At 46.9% G+C, this 17,261-nt stretch overlaps 1 protein-coding gene across 1 annotated transcript in view; it reads right to left on the bottom strand.

The window, feature by feature from the left end:
* DEPTOR (DEP domain containing MTOR interacting protein) overlaps nucleotides 1–12,351 on the bottom strand; it is a 545,002-nt gene extending 532,651 nt beyond the window's left edge. Inside the window, exons 1-2 of the mRNA XM_086966162.1 lie at nucleotides 11,721–12,351; nucleotides 11,122–11,245 (exon numbers count right to left, since the gene is read on the bottom strand). Coding sequence (XP_086822288.1) covers nucleotides 11,122–11,204 — 83 coding nt within the window. The 5' untranslated portion in view covers nucleotides 11,205–11,245; nucleotides 11,721–12,351. The remainder of the gene's footprint in view (nucleotides 1–11,121; nucleotides 11,246–11,720) is intronic.
* Between the last annotated feature and the right edge of the window lie 4,910 nt (nucleotides 12,352–17,261).

The raw sequence follows: 17,261 nt of genomic DNA, 5'->3' as shown, positions 1-17,261 counted from the left end.
GTAGAACCGCGTCATCCGTGTAAAGGAGAACAGGAATCCCCTGATCCCCTGCACGCGGAATATCGAGAGTCACGTCCCTAAGAGCAGGCTCCAAGGCATTCACACATAATGTAAACAATAGGGGTGCCATAATGCACGCCTGTCTGACTCCTTTTTCAGAAGCGAAAACGTCGGTACACCTTCCGCTCTGGGAAACTCTAATTTTTGCAGTAAGGCCAGAGTGCAAGTCAGCCAATAAATTGACTATTGTCCTATCCAAGCCCATTTCCAGTAGTTTTGACCAAAGCTTTGATCTGTTGACCAGATCAAAGGCGGAGGAGAGGTCCATGAAACCAAGGTACATGGACCCCTCCTTAGCCCTGGTATATTTCTCAATCAGCAAGTGGAGATTAAGGCATTAATCCTTGGTACTTCTTTTAGGTCTAAAACCATATTGCACATTTGTCAAAATACTGTTCTCTGTAACCCACTCATTTACTTTTACTAAAATAACTCTTCCTAAGATCTTAACTGATGAGTCAATCAGTGAGATTGGTCTATAACATGCAGGATCCTGCCTGTTTCCCTTTTTAAACACAGGGATAAATATAGAAGTTTTCCATGACTCGGGAATATTATCATGGTTTAATGCATTAAAGACCCTGCAAAGTAGTCTCGACCAAAAATTGGGGAAGCATTTGAAGGCGTCTGCAGGAACACCATCGGGTCCTGGCGCCTTTTTCTTCAGAGTACAGTGTATGGCATGTAAGACTTCCGTTACTTCAAAGTGCAATTGATTCCCTGTGGCGTTAGTGTCAACATCCTGCGCCCTAGGATCTCCACTGGTATGATCAGAATAGATGTCACTAAGGTGTTTAATCCAGCCTTCATCAGGAATATTAGTTTCGAGGGGGGAGTTTTCCTCCCCTGTAAATAAAGGTTGGTTGACAATCTTCCAGAATTCTCCACTGTTTTTCAATATTGCTGGGTCTAAGAGCAGTGTCCAGGCTTCATCTTTAATCTGTTTTTTCCTATCAGCTATGGCCTTTTTATACTGGACTTTACAGGTGATGATAAGTTCACGATCTTTAGGAACAGCCTTTAAGGCATTTAGCAGTGCAGAGTGTGTTTTTGAACATCTGTGATCAAACCATCTTTTGATGGGCATTGTCTTAGGTTTAGAACCCACAGATAGCCTGCAATTAATCTTGCTACATATACTACCAAATGCAAATATCACTTCCCTGTCTTCGGACACACTAGATAGGCACACACCAACCTCATCCTCAGCCTCAGAGAGTACCTCTTGTATGAAGGATTCCGGGGTTATACTATCCCATTTCAGTCTGCGTCCCTGGTCCTTAACTTTGAATACTTGTTTATTATTACAGGGGCCATATTTACGCCCTATAAGATCAGAAGTTACTAGGTCCAAGGAGACAGGGTTGTGATCACTGAAAACAGAAACCACAGTTTTATACATTAAAACCTTAGCTAAAAAACATGCAGAAATAAATATGTAATCAATAATAGAGCCATTGTCTGTTCCCTTAAATGTAGGGGCCCTAACCCCCCCTCCCCGCAGCCAGACTCAAGTTTCAAGTTTCAAAGTTTCAAAAGACCTTTATTCGAATTTGTTAAAATTCATAAAAGTACCGAACACATCAAAGAACATATACATACACATAATACAAAACAGTTAAATAATTTACATTTCATAGTGACAAAGCAATTCATACAGCGGTTAGACAATAAATTTCATAAACTTATAAGGTTTTAGCAGTAGTATTTTTGACTGAATCTGATTTCAAGGACTTTCCATAGTCTTGCGTGCGCGTATGGCTAGTCTTAGAAAAGTGCTAGTGCGAAATGTCAGTTCATCATTGTCCAAGGTGAGCAGCAGCATATAAGATTCCTGAAGTGTGAGAGGTCTAAGTTTTCTAAAATACGGGATTAAAAGCCATTTGGTATATCTCGCATAAAATTTACAGAAAAACAGAAAGTGCAAATCGTCTTGAGTGCTTGTACCGTCACAGGGGCAGGGGGTAAGGTCAGTATGGTGTTGATACCCCAGAGGAAATGAGAGCAAAAATTTCACAGTTCCTGCCCTTAGACGAAACAGTAGAGATCGTTCCCAATTTGACATAGGCAATGATAGGTAGGGTGACATGATTTGCATACAGAGACCATTGCCAATGTATTTTTTGACCCCTGATTTCTGTAGTTCAATTCCAAGCCGTTCATTACGGTAAAGTGCATAGAGTGCCTTTTGGACCTCATATTTGTCCTTTGGTTCAATAGCCGTTGGCTCAGTAAACAAAGTACCTCTACCAATTTCATTAAATATTTTAAAAACTTCTTTAAACCAGGGGATCTGCATGCCATTTTCACTATTAAGGCAGTCCCTAATGATGTTTTGCGTAAGGGCAGCAGCCTCATTCCTCCAGATTCTGATCCAGAAGAGTGCTGGTCTTGCTTTAATAAAGTCGTTTATAAAAGGGAGGTTGAGTTCATTATGACAGATGAAATTGGAAGAGGAAATTGGTGCTCCCAGCAATTTTCTGCAAAAACGGTTTTCCTCTCTTTGAATACCAATGCTGCTGGCCGATCCCCAAACTTCGGCTCCATACGTGGCAACAGGGGAACACTGTAGTTTAAAAATTTTAACAATAGCTTTAGTGGCACCGATTTTCTTAGGGCGGGGGAGACTCAGGACAGAGTTGTTGGCTTTCGAGAACTTGCTCGTGGCGTGGGCCACATGCCCACTCCAGGAGCCGTTCGCAGCGAAAACCAACCCCAGATAAGGGAACTTATGGACAGATTCAAGTTTGTCTGTTCCAATTTGAATAGTACCGAGTTTCCTTTTGCCCGGCCCACAGGGCATGATAAAAGACTTTTTAAAATTAACTTTCAAATCCAGTCCCTCCATAAAATTTACAAAACTATGTACAAGCAGACGTAGAGCGTTAGGTGTACGTGCCATAAGGACAGCGTCGTCTGCATATAAAAGTACGGGCAAGGGATTTCCTAAAATGATTGGGACATCAGGGGTAGCTTTCTTTAAACAGTTGGACAGGCCATTAATATAGATAATAAACAGCAGGGGTGCTAAAACACACCCCTGTCTCACCCCCCTCCCTATCTTGATGGCTCCCGATACCTCTCCGCCCATCCCAATACGTACCCGAGCTTTCAAGTCAGTATGGAGGTAGGCTAAGAATCTAACAAGAGTGGCATCGAGACCGTTTGACAGGAGGGTTAACCATAGCTTGGATCTATTCACTAGATCGAATGCGGATGAAAGATCCATAAAGGCTAGGTAAACGGGGGATGAGCGAGCAATGCAGTATTTATCTATTATCAATTTTAAGTTTAGGCATTGCTCGACTGTTCCTACCCCGCTCCTAAACCCCATCTGGCAGGGGTCTAAAAAGTCAGAATCAGACGCCCATTCCAGTACCCTGTTATAAATTATTCGTCCTAGTATTTTTAGAGTATTATCCAGGAGGGAGATGGGACGATAGTTTACTGGGTCAGATCTGTCTCCCTTTTTATAGATGGGGACAATAATACTAGTAGCCCAGGTGGCAGGCATGGCTACATGTGGAAGACTGTTAAAAATGTTTAAAAGTATTGGTGTCCAGAGATCAACGTTAAATTTGATGATGTCGATAGGGAGGCCGTCCGGCCCGGGCGCCTTGTTACCTAGGCTCTCTTTGATAGCTTTCCTGACTTCTAGGTCCGAGATCTCTAAGCCTGCTGTTTGGTTCAGGTTAGGGAGAGGTTGCTCATCAGAGGGGGCGGCATAAATATTAGAAAAATGGGTCTCCCAGGCTGAGCTGGTTATGTTGCAGCTAATTTTTGTAAGCTCTTTGCCCATTTCCCTCGTTCTCCTAACTGCCGACCAAAATGGGCCGCTGCCACCCAGATTGGCGCTGATAACCAGCTTATCCCAGTGATCGGAGAGCAAATCTGCCTTCCTTTTTGATGTTTTGTCTTTATAGTTTTTCCTGGCAGCTCGAACAACGTCCTTACACCTGGGATTGGCAGAGAGGGCCTTTCTTAACTCTCTATTGGCCACGGAGCAAGATGTATCAAACCACCGTGGCTCTTTGTGGTCAGTAGAGAGTGGGACTGACAGGAGATTTTTTATATTGGTGCATAAAGCTTCAAAATTAATAATCAGTTCTTCATTATTTGTACTTGGGGAGGAGAGGCATTTCAATAAATCCGGATGTGCCTCCCGGATCGTATCTATAATGGCCCCACAATCAATTCCTCTCCATTTAAGGCGAAGGCCGTCAATTGAGGGTGTGATATCCCTTGCTCCATTTAAATTCATAAAAATCGGACTGGGTGCGAGGTTAAAAATAGCAAACAAAGGATTATGATCGCTGAAGGACGTTTGCACCACAGTAGATTTGATTAAACAGTCCGTTAGCACAGGTGATGTAAAAATGTAATTGATGATTGAACCGTTATCCCTGCCCTTAAACGTAGGGGCATAGGGAAAATTCATATCATACCCTACACTCATTACATCAGCAAGATTAAAATCAGAGAGTATGCTAATCAGTTCCAAACCCCTGCGGTCATTACAGTGATCAAAATTAGTGGATCCGTAGTTATCTATAAGTTTCACATTAAAATCTCCCCCGATCAGAATACTAGTCTTAGTGTCTACTGACAAAGAACAATCAATCATGTTTAAAACCTTAGATAAAGCAGCAAAATTTTTGTTCGGTACACCATTAAAATCATTGTTGTAAAAATTAATTAAATAAATTGTGGTCTTTGATTTCAATTTATATTCCAGAATTTGAATGTTGGAATTGGCAAGGTTGTCTGACTTCAAAACATTAATTATACCGCCTGCCAAAATTCTAATCCCCATGAAGAGTCCACCCACCGCTCGGCCAAAGCTAGGTTTTGTAGATGTCAGGCTGAAACAGTGGTAGCCTTCAATATACAGGTTATCAACAGCCCAAGTCTCTTGGAACATAAGTATATCTATGTCATTAATTAGTTCGGTCCAAGCAGGGTCAGAGAGCTTAGATTCTAAACCTGCGACATTCCAGCTTAGAATTGATAGGCCGTGTTTGAACCCCTGGTTAATAAATGTGCGCCTAGTATTCCCATTATCATAGATAGTTGGTTCGTTTACAATGGCCGGAATACTATCCGACAATATGATTTCTGGAACTGCTGTTTTAACATGGAGCGATGCAGGTGAATTTATAATTGTGGCATCCTCTTGGTTACAGGCTTTTGCGTTGTTGCGTAATTTTTTGTTAAGGGGTGTGCTCAGTCAATCCTGTTCGTCTAATGATGATAGGTAGTCGAACCGATTGAAAGTTGGGACATTGTACATTGGCCTAGCTTGTGTCATCTGTGCAAACTGGAATGGGTTGGGGATTGAGTAGGACCTATCCCTGTGTTTGCTCTGGTGCATAGTTGGGGCTTGAAAGTACTGCGGATGGTTGGGGGTAGGGATTGGCATAGGAGGTTGTGGGTGCCAATTGAGGTTGTTGGGAAAGGCGGCATGTAAGTTCTGGTTTTGGGCAAAAAGGGGTGATTTGACCCTTGCACCAAAATTCATCTCTGGGTATGAATTAGTGGGGAAATTGTCGGGATAGTTAACCGTGGCTTGTTCTGGGGGTATCAGGTGTCGGTAAAAATATCCTAAGGGAAGGAGCGTGGTGTTAAATTCCCATGGCGATGGTAAAGGGGCGTTGGCTAATGTTTTCTCTGCCCAATGTGGTTTTCTAAAACTAATAGTGACACAGTCGCCCTCAAATTTTTTCCTAAGTGGTCCAATCCAACCCACCCTCTGTGTGTTAATAATCTCCCTTGCACCATCAATCGGGTAGTTACAGTTAGTAATTAGCCAGTGCAGGGTTTTATTTTTGAGTGATGTGGGATTTTCGTCCTGATCCTCTCTTAGTTTGGTAACGTTTACTAACACTAATACATATGCACCGCATTCCGGAGGAAGATTAATGCGTGCAGGAACTTGTCTGGATGTTTTTGGGATGGGTTGGGTCAAGATAGGATTGCTTGTTGAAACTGAAGGGTGGCCTGTGGTACTCGCAATTGGGAGTGTAGTATTCGTGGTGGTATTGGTGCCAGGATCCTTCCTTTTATCTGTGGATTTGCTGTTAGTGTGTGGTGTTGCTGTTTTTTGTTTGGTAATTGGGCCATTGGCCGGCGCAACAGGTACGACTTTATCTACGTTATTTGGGGCAGCTGGGGGCAATTGTAAAATAGTTGTTTTAGGGCCTGCTATATTGGTGGGGTTACTATTTTTTGTGCTAATTGCAGGACCTCCCTTTAGGAAAGTCTTAAGAGGGTTGCTCAATTCATCTAGCTGTTTTTCTAATCGAGCAAGCCTATTTTCGATTGGGGATAGATAAATGCTTAATAAATCCCCCAGTTTTTCCAACAGGGGGTCATATGCCTTGTCTATGTTTCCGTTAGTGTTCGTTGTTCTACCCTGTTGAACAGTTTCACTATCATCCCTCTGGGATATTACCATAACCTTAGTCGCGTTATGATTATTGTCAGGGACAGAGTTGGTATTTTTCCCAGGTTTCCTTTGTGCCCGGCCATATTTCCTGATCGTAGTGACCCGGGGCTTGGGTGCGTGTAACTTCAGTTTTTGAACTGCCCCCTCTCGCCTGCCTCTAGCATGCCTGATGTTATCAGCAGATTTTACTTTGGGAGAGGGGTTAATTAGTAAGTCAGGCGTTTTTTCCAGATCGGTGCTAGTGTCGGTGTCTGTGTCTAGCAGGGGAATGGAGGCTGAGAGGTTAACCTCGCTGGGAATGGTGTGTATGTCAGCACAAACATCAAGTAGGGGTCTAATATTGTTAGGCATAGCTTGTGCAGGTGTGGTGGCGGTAGCAATAAGGCCAAGCGAAGAACGTTTGGCATGCGCCAGGTCTTGTGATACCCTGCGTTCTAGTAGGTTAATGCCCTGATTGATGGCATCATTGGCCTTAGATATAAAAAGGTCAATGGGGCCAGTCACAGCAGCAGCAGTTTTGCTGCGGGTGCCTCTTGGGGACATGCTGACAGATACTAACCCCTGTTCTGCGGTTTGGGTTGTTACGCAGGACTACAGATACAGGTTTCAATGACACATAGCAAACAGAATAGTCCCGGAAATGATAGTAGTACCCACAGTTCCCAAATGAGGAATGGCCAATGGACCAATGAACAGTACCTTCAAGTTGTATCGAATGGGTGAATAAAAAGGGGGTGGCCCTGTCCCGTCCTCCTCGTGCCTCTGAGGGCCACAGAGGGCCCGCCCTTTGCCCGGGCTTAGCCCGGCGCGGCCCCGCGCGCTCCCGCGACGCGGGAGGGGCAGCTGGAATTTAAGCGCCTCCAGGCGCGGAAGTCCGGGGATCACGGAGGTCGGCGTCCCAGGGGATCCTGGGTAGTGTAGTTCTACCCGGCGGCCGCGTTTTGCTTGCGGCGGCGGGGAACCACACACACTGCCAGCCGATAGGAAAGTTTACTCCAAAGTGCCCCCGAAGGTCGGTTGAATGCAGCCAGACTCATATAAGTTCCATCTTGCTAGAAAGTTCTCTAAACAATCCCCCTGTTTGTTATGTTCAAGATGGATGGGCGAACAATTTGGAGGGGATTCTATGTCATCGCAAACACACATTAATAAACACGGGTGTATATTAAAATCACCCAAGAAAATGATTTCAAAAGAATTAACATTTTCACTATAGACTGACAAAAAATGGTCCAATCTATCTAGACTATGTAAAGTGCAGTCTGATACATTGGAGTTATAAAAATGTATAAATAAAATGTTGGGAGATTCTACTGAGGAAAGTTCAACAATTAAACATTGCTCGGAACCCAAGTCACATTTCTTTAGGCTACCTTTAATATCTAGTTTAAAGAGGCTTAACAATCCTCCCTTGGCTCTTCCTGCAGCGCTAGACACTGCAGGAATACAGAAATGGCTATAGCCATCTAAAGAAAAACTATTGTTTGTATCCCATGTTTCCTGCAATGCAATAATGTCGAACTTAATCATAAAGTCTGTCCATGCCACATTGCCTACTTTGGCCCTGATTCCCGCAATATTCCAAGTAAGCATACTAAATACAGGTACATTGTTCTCCTCTTGGCTTATATGTTCAGGCAAAAGTCAATTGTTTTGATCCAGAAAGGATAGTGGAGCATATCGGTTAGACAACAAAAGAGGTTGTACAAAAGGATTTTGGTGAACTGGAAAGACTGGGTGGTTTACAGTATTTCGATGTTGATCTCGACCCCATCTATTGTTTGTATCCCAATTATTATCCCACCCAAAAGCTGGAGTCCTAGGGTAGGTGACATTCTGTTGTTCTCCATAAAAAAATTTAAAGTTAATGGGACAACAGTACCCTGCCTGCGTTGGGGCGGGAGTAAGTTAGTGAGGATGTTTGGCAAAACGCCTGTATGTGAAAAACTCACTGCCACACAGTCCCCTTTAAATTTTTGGGGACGATTTCCTAACCAGGAAACCCTTTTTGCGTTCTTAATCTCTTGAGCCAACTGTTGCCCCCCCCCCCACCCCCCGGGGCTAGCCTCATACTATTTGTGAGCCATTGCAATGCCTTATTAGACAAAGAGGAGGGGGATTCTACTATACCAGCTTCTAGGGGGGGAACATTGGCTAGTACTAGATCAACAGGTGAAGCTTCGACTATAAATTGTAAAGGGTCCGTTAACTGGTCTTGTACTGGGGGAATTTCAACTGTTAAAGGACCATCCCCTTTACCAACTATTTCATTAGCTTTTAGAACCGGTAACTGCGTTGGGGGATTATTATGCAATAATTCATCTGTTCCTTCACCCTCGGGGTCAACATGCTCTCCAGTATTATTGCCCAAGTTAACTACCAGCGAAGTAACATTTTCAACACCCTCCACTAGCTTGTTCTGCTGGCCACCTAGCTTTTTAACCTCAGTTTGTAATTTGTCTATTTTGGCAATTAGAGGTTTAACAATGGCTTTAATTTTACTTTCAATTAGCTCAGCAATTTTTACAAACAAATCATCATCAACATTGACATTGAGCTTTGCTCTTCCCTCTCCATTTTCCTTTAAGTTAACCTTTGGGGTGTTTGCCCTCTTCCTCCTTGTCCCCGACCTTAACCCACCCCGTTTTGGCTGGGTTTTTGCCCTAGAGTGTTCTGACCGGGGGGCTTGATCAGATATGGACTGATCTTCCTCTGAAGGACAAGCATGTATCTCCTGTTCAGAGTCACTGTCTATATTGTTCACAGGGTCCGCAATAAGTACCTCCGGGCCTGGCACAGTAATTTCAGTTAAATTGCCGGTATCCTGATTAATAGGAAGGATAGAACAGGCTTCAAGATCAGTATCCAGGGATATAATATCATCAGTGGGGGGAAGTATGGTAAGGCTCAAACATCGTAAATCGGGTGATTGACTCAACACCAAAGATTCTCTCCTCTGAATATTTATTTTTTGCACAGTTTGGACCAAGTAGTTTTCCATAGTATTTGCTATAGGGACAGCACCTCTTTTCGGCATCCTGCCACTACAGCCAGAAGACTGTCTCCTCAGTCTCAACAGTAGATGTAATGTAAATACAACAATGTCTTACTTGGATAGTAGGGTATGCCTCAAGCATCCAACAGAGTTTCTGGCCCTGTCCCTGTCGCTTCCTGACGATGAGGGCCGTAGAGGGCCCGCCCTTTGCCCGGGCTTAGCCCCGGGCGTCCCGCGAAGCGGGCGTAGCCTGCTCTTATGCCCCCTGGCGCCTCCTGGCGCGGTGCGCGGTGTAACGGAGCGCGCAGCCGCAAATGCTGCCGGGAATTGAAGTCCCGGAGCGGCGGCGCGGTATGTCAGCGTTCGTTTGACTCCTGGCGGTGGCGGCGTGATAATGGCGGCCCCTTTGTGACTCCTGGCGGTGGCGGCGTCTCAGGTAAGTGCTCTCCCTGTCATGCCCTCCATTTCTGCCCTTATCCTTAAGGTGAGGGGTTGCGTGGGGAAGGGGAGGTTCAAATAATGTAAAAAAAAGTTATACCACCTTTCCTGGGTCGAGAGTCTTCACTGCTCCTGCTTTCCTGCCTCCAGCAGGAACAGGAAGCAGGCAGCCTCCCTCCCCTCCCCTAAGCCAATCAAAACGCTCCAGTGGGGCATTTTGATTGTTAGGGCCCACCCCAGCTGGGGGCTGTAGGGGATTGCATATTCTCCATGTAGGCTGCAATGCAGCCTGCATGGAGAAGTGCACTGCAGAGTACGCAGGACTGATTTGGGTGGCCCGAGAGGGCCGACCAAACCAATCATGCGTACTCAGGAGTGGGCAAACCACTCCTGCCCTTCCCTGGCAGTTCCGCCCACCCGCAATGCAGAAAGCAACATAAAATGGTAATACCCAAAAGTTATTACCATTTTAGGTTTTGGCTCTCGCACTAGGAAAGCAGTGAGGCGACGCTCCTCCGCCCAAGTGGAGGAGCCGCCCCTGTCACTTGTATTATATATCTGTATGCAAGGACTGAAGCAGCAAAATACCAGTAAGGAGGCACACTTTGCTAAGCACCGAATTTTACCTTGTGTATTTTTAAGCAACGCCCTTAATTACATCGGCCACGCCACTTTGAGAGACCCCCTAGTTTTTTCATTCCACTTAAAGCCCTCGTGGCAGGTGATTAGATTTTACTTTTAATTTCTTCGCTTGTCTATCCAGAGGACTCCCTAATTGTGATACATACATTTTAAACAAAGTAGAACTTATGGTCAAATTCACCCCTTCTTGCCCAAAGAATGTCAGGGCTGAGCAACATCTGTGTCAATGTAATGTTAATGCATTGCTGTATCTATGTGTAGCAAACTGTACAATGTGATTTTGTGCATGCAAATAATAATACGTTTAAACAAAATTCACCCCTTCTACATGCTCTTTAAAAACAATCTGTGAGGATAAAAATGCTAAATTTATACATCCCGCACAAATGCTTAATTGTGTGGCCCACCACGTGGTTCGGCCACGCCCATCATGTCAGCTCAGTGTACTTGTCCAGTTACATCTGCAGGCCTTATCCGGCCCTTCCCCGGCTTGAAGGGGTGGGTGTGTAAAGTGACGTCCGTGCAAAGGAGGCTTCCCTACCTTAACTGCTCCCCGGTGATAAGCAGCTCGGCCATGTGCTCCAGCTCGGTCACCTTCTGCATATTGTGCACAACTGCGTCCATCGCTGCCACTCCTGGGCCCTGAGCGCGCCTCTACGAACAACCTGTGAGCAACAACACAACGACTGGTGAAGAGGGCACGGGGCCGGCTGCCAGCCTGCGCGCGAGCTCATCCCTCTTTTGCTGCTGCTTATCAAAGAACCCCCTCTCCCCCCCACCCCACCTCGAACTGCTGGAGCGTGCACGAGGCTGTCAGTTCACAGCTGCAGCGATTAATACCTGTGAGATTCCTCTCACATGTTAAATGAGAGATGAGAGTTGTGCTCATGCCCCGCGTGAAATCCCAGTTACCAGCAATGCCCACATGCCAAGGTTCTGAGCAAAAACAAAACAAACAAGATTGTTTCAGCTGATTTCGTTAAATAAACCTTGCATGACATTTTCCAGCTTCCCACGCTGCCTCTTTGTTTGCAACCGTGCACGCGAGCACAGCCCAGCCAGCGGGGCTGATGCACCTTGACGCGAAGCCGGGCACAATGTGATGAATAGGAGATTTGGCGGGTGTCGTGTTTTACTCACCCTGGAGTTCCTGTCCCTTCTTTTTAATGCCAGCGGGAGACGGACCCGGGCACACCGGGCAGCAGCTCCGTGCACGCTGGGCGAGCCTGCGCTGCAATCCTCCCAGTCCCAGGCAGCCGCGCTCCCCCTGCATCAGGCCGCTGGGAGCACAAAGCAACACACGGCTCCGACTGCAAATTACAAACACGAGGCTGCGCCAAGAAGATAAATAAGGCAGCAGGGGAGCTCAGTCCAAGGGCTGCGCTCTTTATCGGGCTGAACTTCGGCACTGAAGGTGGGTCCGCCGGGGGAGTGGACGGGGGCGCTGCGAGTTCACGAGCATGCTGCACTTGGCTGACAGCAGAGCCAGCTGCGCGGCGGCGTCTGACAAGCGCACCAGCCGAGCGCCCGGTTAGAAGGCACAGCCTGCTGAAGTGCCCTCTCTGAACCCCGGGCAGCTCGCGCCCGGCGCACAAACAAAACGGGAGGGCAGCTGGGGCGCGAGCGCCTCGCGCTTCCGCCGGCCTCGCGCGCTGCTCCAGCTGCTTCACGTGGGGCCCCAGCAGAAATCCGCGAGCTCGCCGAATCCCTCCCAAAGAGCTGGGACTGTTCTGCTTCTACTTTTCCCCCTTCCCCTCCCCTCCCAACTGTCGTCGGGTCTGGGGTTGAATAACAGCCGCTGCGTTGAATGCTCAGTGGTCTGCGCTGTACTTTTCTTATTTTAAACCGGACTGAAAGAAGCAAGCGTGCACTCTGCTTGTCTGGAAATTGTTTTTAAAATGTTTCCCAAAACACACCAAGGCTACGGTCTGCACTCACAGCTAGTCTATTTAAAGCAACAGTTGTGCGTGTCCTGTTTAAATACCATACATTGGAGTCTCGTACAGTCTCCCGTTACATCTGTCAACATGTGACAGTGACACTGTTTTGAATAAGACCTGAAAATACATTTTATTCTAGAGGAGTGATCAAACCTCTTCGCAGCCCAGCTCCGAAACCGGTTGCAGGCATCCAGCATTATGGGGCGCCCCTGCAGAATGTGCTAGGAGCCTCTGACAGCCCCATATCTCACACATAATCATAAGCCTTGTGTTGAAGGGGGCCCCTTTGCCCTGCAGGGGTCTGCGCAGCAAGGAAGGAGGCAGTCCTAACTGCGCTGGAGCCTGTGACTGCTGTTTGCCCTCAAAATCGCTTTAATCTGCTGGGAATTAAAAAGAAGCTGTCTGCTCAGTGTACAATTCCACTGAAACGCAGTGCGTTTTCTATTTACGATCTACTGTAATGACCCACTGCAGACTCTTGTCCCCCTCCTTCGTTGATAAATACATGCCAACATTTTGAAATTGGCAAGAGGGATATTTTGAAAACAAAATCGGGGTAATTGATTTTCCCCATTGACTTACATTGAAGCAGAGGAGATTTTAGGCTGGAGACATCTAAAATAAAGCCATTTGGGGCTAAAAAAAATCGAAGCCTCCCATCTGAACCAGGTCTGTTGGCACGTATGTTGATACCTAATGGCTTCTTCCAGCATGAGACGTGCTGTATGTATTTATTGATCATGCCTAGTTAGTTCCAGCAGTCGGGTGTGAACCCCCTGACAGTGTCTAAGTGGTCCTTAAGTTGCTGCGGTGCACACATCTGCCTGAGCGAACGATACACCAAAAAGCGGCAGCAAGGTATAGACTTGCTTGCCAAGGCCTCATGTTGCTTCACGCACCAGACATGTCTGCCCTTCCATTGGCAAGTCTTTTCTGCCTTCCACCCATGACCTTGAAAGGCTAAGCTATCTCATCAAACGGCCCATCATGCCTCAGTGGACTATGCACACCTGCCGCAGCAAAGCACAACCGATGTGACAGGTCAACAGTGTAGCTCCCATAAGAAGAAGGGGGTGCGAGCGATCCGCCAATTTGTTGCAACTGTGAGCTAGGGTGACATCTAAAATCTTACACCCAAAAAAGACACCTCAACAACACGCCAAAAGTTGGGTGGACTGCGTTCGGTGTTAAACCTCCATTTCATGAGGCAGTGTGTCCCCCGGTAAGATACAAAACATAATCTCAAAAACACGTTAATTAAGGCAGGATAGACTCAATAAGTGAGTTCAAGGGCGGAATTCGACATTTAGAATGATTTATTACAGAAATTTAAAGGGAATAATGCATAAATTATGAAATTCAGATGCATAAATCATTGCCACAAAATCTCTCAGTAATTGGACAATGCAGAAAAATAAACAAAAACAAGAATTATTCAAAGTTCCAAATGAGCAGCAAAATCGGAGAGAAATTGGACAGTATCCGTAGTAGCATCGGAAAGTCATCTGGCTTTCCCACAAATTTGAGGGTTTATATAGGAAATCTGTTCATAGACTATAATGAAGACTGTAGATTCATACTGCTTTGAGAAAAAGAATACAATTCCAGCAAATAAGAGCACAGAAAATGAACAGCGTCATATTGCCTTACTACCTAAGCACTATCTCACTACATGCATATTGTTTCAAACAGAGGAGGCTGAAATCATCCGGAAATGGCAGAACAAACTAGTCACAAAAACAACAGTGAACTATTGTGAATGAATGCAATAGTGCATGCAAGTGGTAGAAACCTTGAGAAAGATTAAAAAGTCTTTGAGAAGTGTTTTGCAAATGAACAAATATGACTTTGTTCGACTCTGTTGCAGAAATAGCAAAAAATTAATGTGCAGCGTGAGACATCCATTTTGAACAAGATGGCGTCAAGACCCAGTCAAGGCCTAGTTAGCATAAGCCTGTAAATTGCTCTTTAACAGGTTGTATTAAAATTGTTTCAAAGGGGAGGAGGAGCTACGCGCGGATCCAAGATGGACGCGTGAGCACAGGACTCCGAGACCCTTTCCGCCTCCCGCATCTATCCTGTTAAATATCCTGATTTGGACGACGGGTTATATTAGCTGATGCCCTGCTGACATACTGTCGTTTTTCAGAAATTGATTTGGCCGCTGGGAACCGGACTCTCTGCGCCTTTGAACTTTGTGGCCTACACCGACAGACCTCCGCGGCCTTGAGTCTCTGAAGTACCCAGGTGGCAATTGAACAACAGCGGCCTTTGAGATCCATCTGTCGCCCCTGTGGTACTTTCGGTTTCGCTTTTGGTTCATCACCCACTGAGATTCACCGTCTGCTGCGACTGTTGACCTCGCTCTGCTGCTGGCCCTACGTCTCTCTTCTCTTGCCCTCATCCCTGCCTTTGTTGGTTGGTGTCTTGGGGAGCCATTCTCACCAGATCTCGAACGGCCCGGCTGGGCTCACTAACTGGTATGGCGGGTAGGTCGGATAGTGAGAAGAGAGCCACCAGGGGCACATTCCGAGGAGGTGCAGCCCAGTCGAACACTATCGACCGCTTCGCCCGCCCAAAGGGATCCCCTGGAGGAGTGGGCAAAGTTTTGGATGAGACTGGAGATGGCTCTCCCAGAATGGAAGACTTGTCACTGCAGGATGTCATGGGCGCCATTGCCGGCGTTAAGACTTCAACGAGCCAGCAGTATGAGACCCTGGTTTCCAAAATAGACACGGTTGCGATTGAAGTCAACCTTGTTAGAACGGAACTTGTGAAAACCAACGAGCGGGTCAAGTCGTTGGACATTAAGACCGCAAGCCTCACGACGGATGTATCGGATCTACAGGCGGAGGTTCGTACTCTCCGATCATCAAATGACTTGTTTGCCCGCCGGCTGGACGATTTTGAAAGCTGTGCCAGGCGTAACAACGTTCGTATTATTGGTGTTCCAGAAAGTTCCTCGGAGCTCTCCATGGACCTTTTAGTGGAGGATCTGGTGCTGAACCATCTCGCGCCTAAGGGACTTAGCAATTTTTTCACTGTGGAGCGTGCTCACAGAGTCCCAGGTGGTAGGCCTAGACTGGGCGCCGCGCCGAGGCCTATTGTCGCCAGGATTTTCAACTTTCGTGATAGGGACGCTATCCTGCAAGCATCGCGTACCAACGGACCTACGAAATTTGATAATGCTTCGATCAACTTCTACCCAGATTTCACGCAGGCGGTGCAAAACCAGCGCATGAGCTTCACTGGTGTTAAAAGGCGCCTCAGGGACATGGGTCTAAAATATGCCATGTTCTTCCCGGCTCGCTTGAGGATCCAGTACGAGGAGCGTGTGCTCTTCTTTGACCGCCCGGAGGTCGCAAGTGACTGGCTCGACACTTTGCCGACACATCGCGATGGACAAGATCGGACGACGGGAGCCGAAGGTGGCCTGGAGGAACGGGTGGAGTGAGCCCTTACCGGCGGGCCATCTATCTAGACTTTCAGCGGGGGTTTGATTATTATTTTGCATATGACCTGTTGATTGCTAGGGGGCGGGAGGGCTCAGGATTCTTCCTCCTCTAAGGGGTCTTTTTCTCTCTTTCCGTAGATTAGTTCAATGGGGCGACAGGCACACTGCAAGTAGGGGTGGCTTTCGGGTCTAACGCAGGGGGGCAGGGTGGGGGGGTGTGTTTTACGGGTTTTCCTGGGGGTGTGGGGGGCTTCTTGTCTATTTGTTTATCCCGGGGATCTGTTTTGCTGCATACTTGGATCACTGTGTCTGTTTCTTTGGGGGGGCATAGCTCATGCGCTGGGAATGGGGGGTAGGGGGCTACGGGTGCTGAGTTGGAATGTCAACGGTCTGGGTGACAGGATTAAGCGGGGGATTGTTTTACAGTATCTGAAACGTCTTTCACCTGATGTAGTGTTATTGCAGGAGACTCATCTTATAGGGAATGCTTGCCAGGCAATGAACAGAAGGGGATACCGCTTGGTGGCGCATTCAGGATTCACTACTGGATCGAGGGGGGCGGGTGTCTTGGTTAGGAGTTCCCTCCCCTTGGAGATAGGCGACACTGTGTTAGATGAAAGAGGCCGATACGCGGCCATTACAGGTCGCTGGGAGGGGAAGACGATCTCTATTCTTTCTGTATATGTCCCACCGGGTTTACAGTCCATCACATTTGCTGATCTGGGTAGGGTGGTGCTGAATTTCCCACTGGGTATGATGGTGGTTGGTGGGGATTTTAACTCGGTTGTTTGTGGTAGCGAAGACCGTCACCCCCCCCCGGACTCTTTTGAGGTCGCAGTTATGGATGAGCGATTTCCTGAATGCATTGGGTTTGGTAGATTGCTGGAGGCACTTCCACCCTGGGCAGGCACAATATACTTTCTATTCGGGTGCACACAGAATTCTCTCTAGGCTCGATTATATCCTATTGCCAGCGGCGCAGATGGTCTCTGTGAGGGAAATTCGCCATCTTGCTAGGGGGATCCCGGATCACTCGCCTCTCTGGCTTACAATAGATGTACATTTAGAAGCCGGGGGCCGGGTTGCCCCAATTAACCCCTGGCACCTACGTTATCCGAAAACAAGGGCTGAGTTAGTTAAGTGTGTAGACCATTACTTTGTGGAGAATGCTGGGTCGGTGTCCTCTTCGGTTTCCCTGTGGGAGGCCTTTAAGACTGTTGTCCGGGGGCAAGCCCTTTCTCTGATTGCTAGCGCGAGAAAGTGCAAGAATGAGGAAGTGGTGAGACT

Source organism: Lissotriton vulgaris, chromosome 4_1 (assembly GCF_964263255.1).
Source record: "Lissotriton vulgaris chromosome 4_1, aLisVul1.2, whole genome shotgun sequence".
Taxonomy (NCBI): Eukaryota; Metazoa; Chordata; class Amphibia; order Caudata; family Salamandridae; genus Lissotriton; species Lissotriton vulgaris.
Note: the sequence above shows the minus strand (reverse complement) of the source record. Positions and strands in the feature narration are given on the sequence as shown.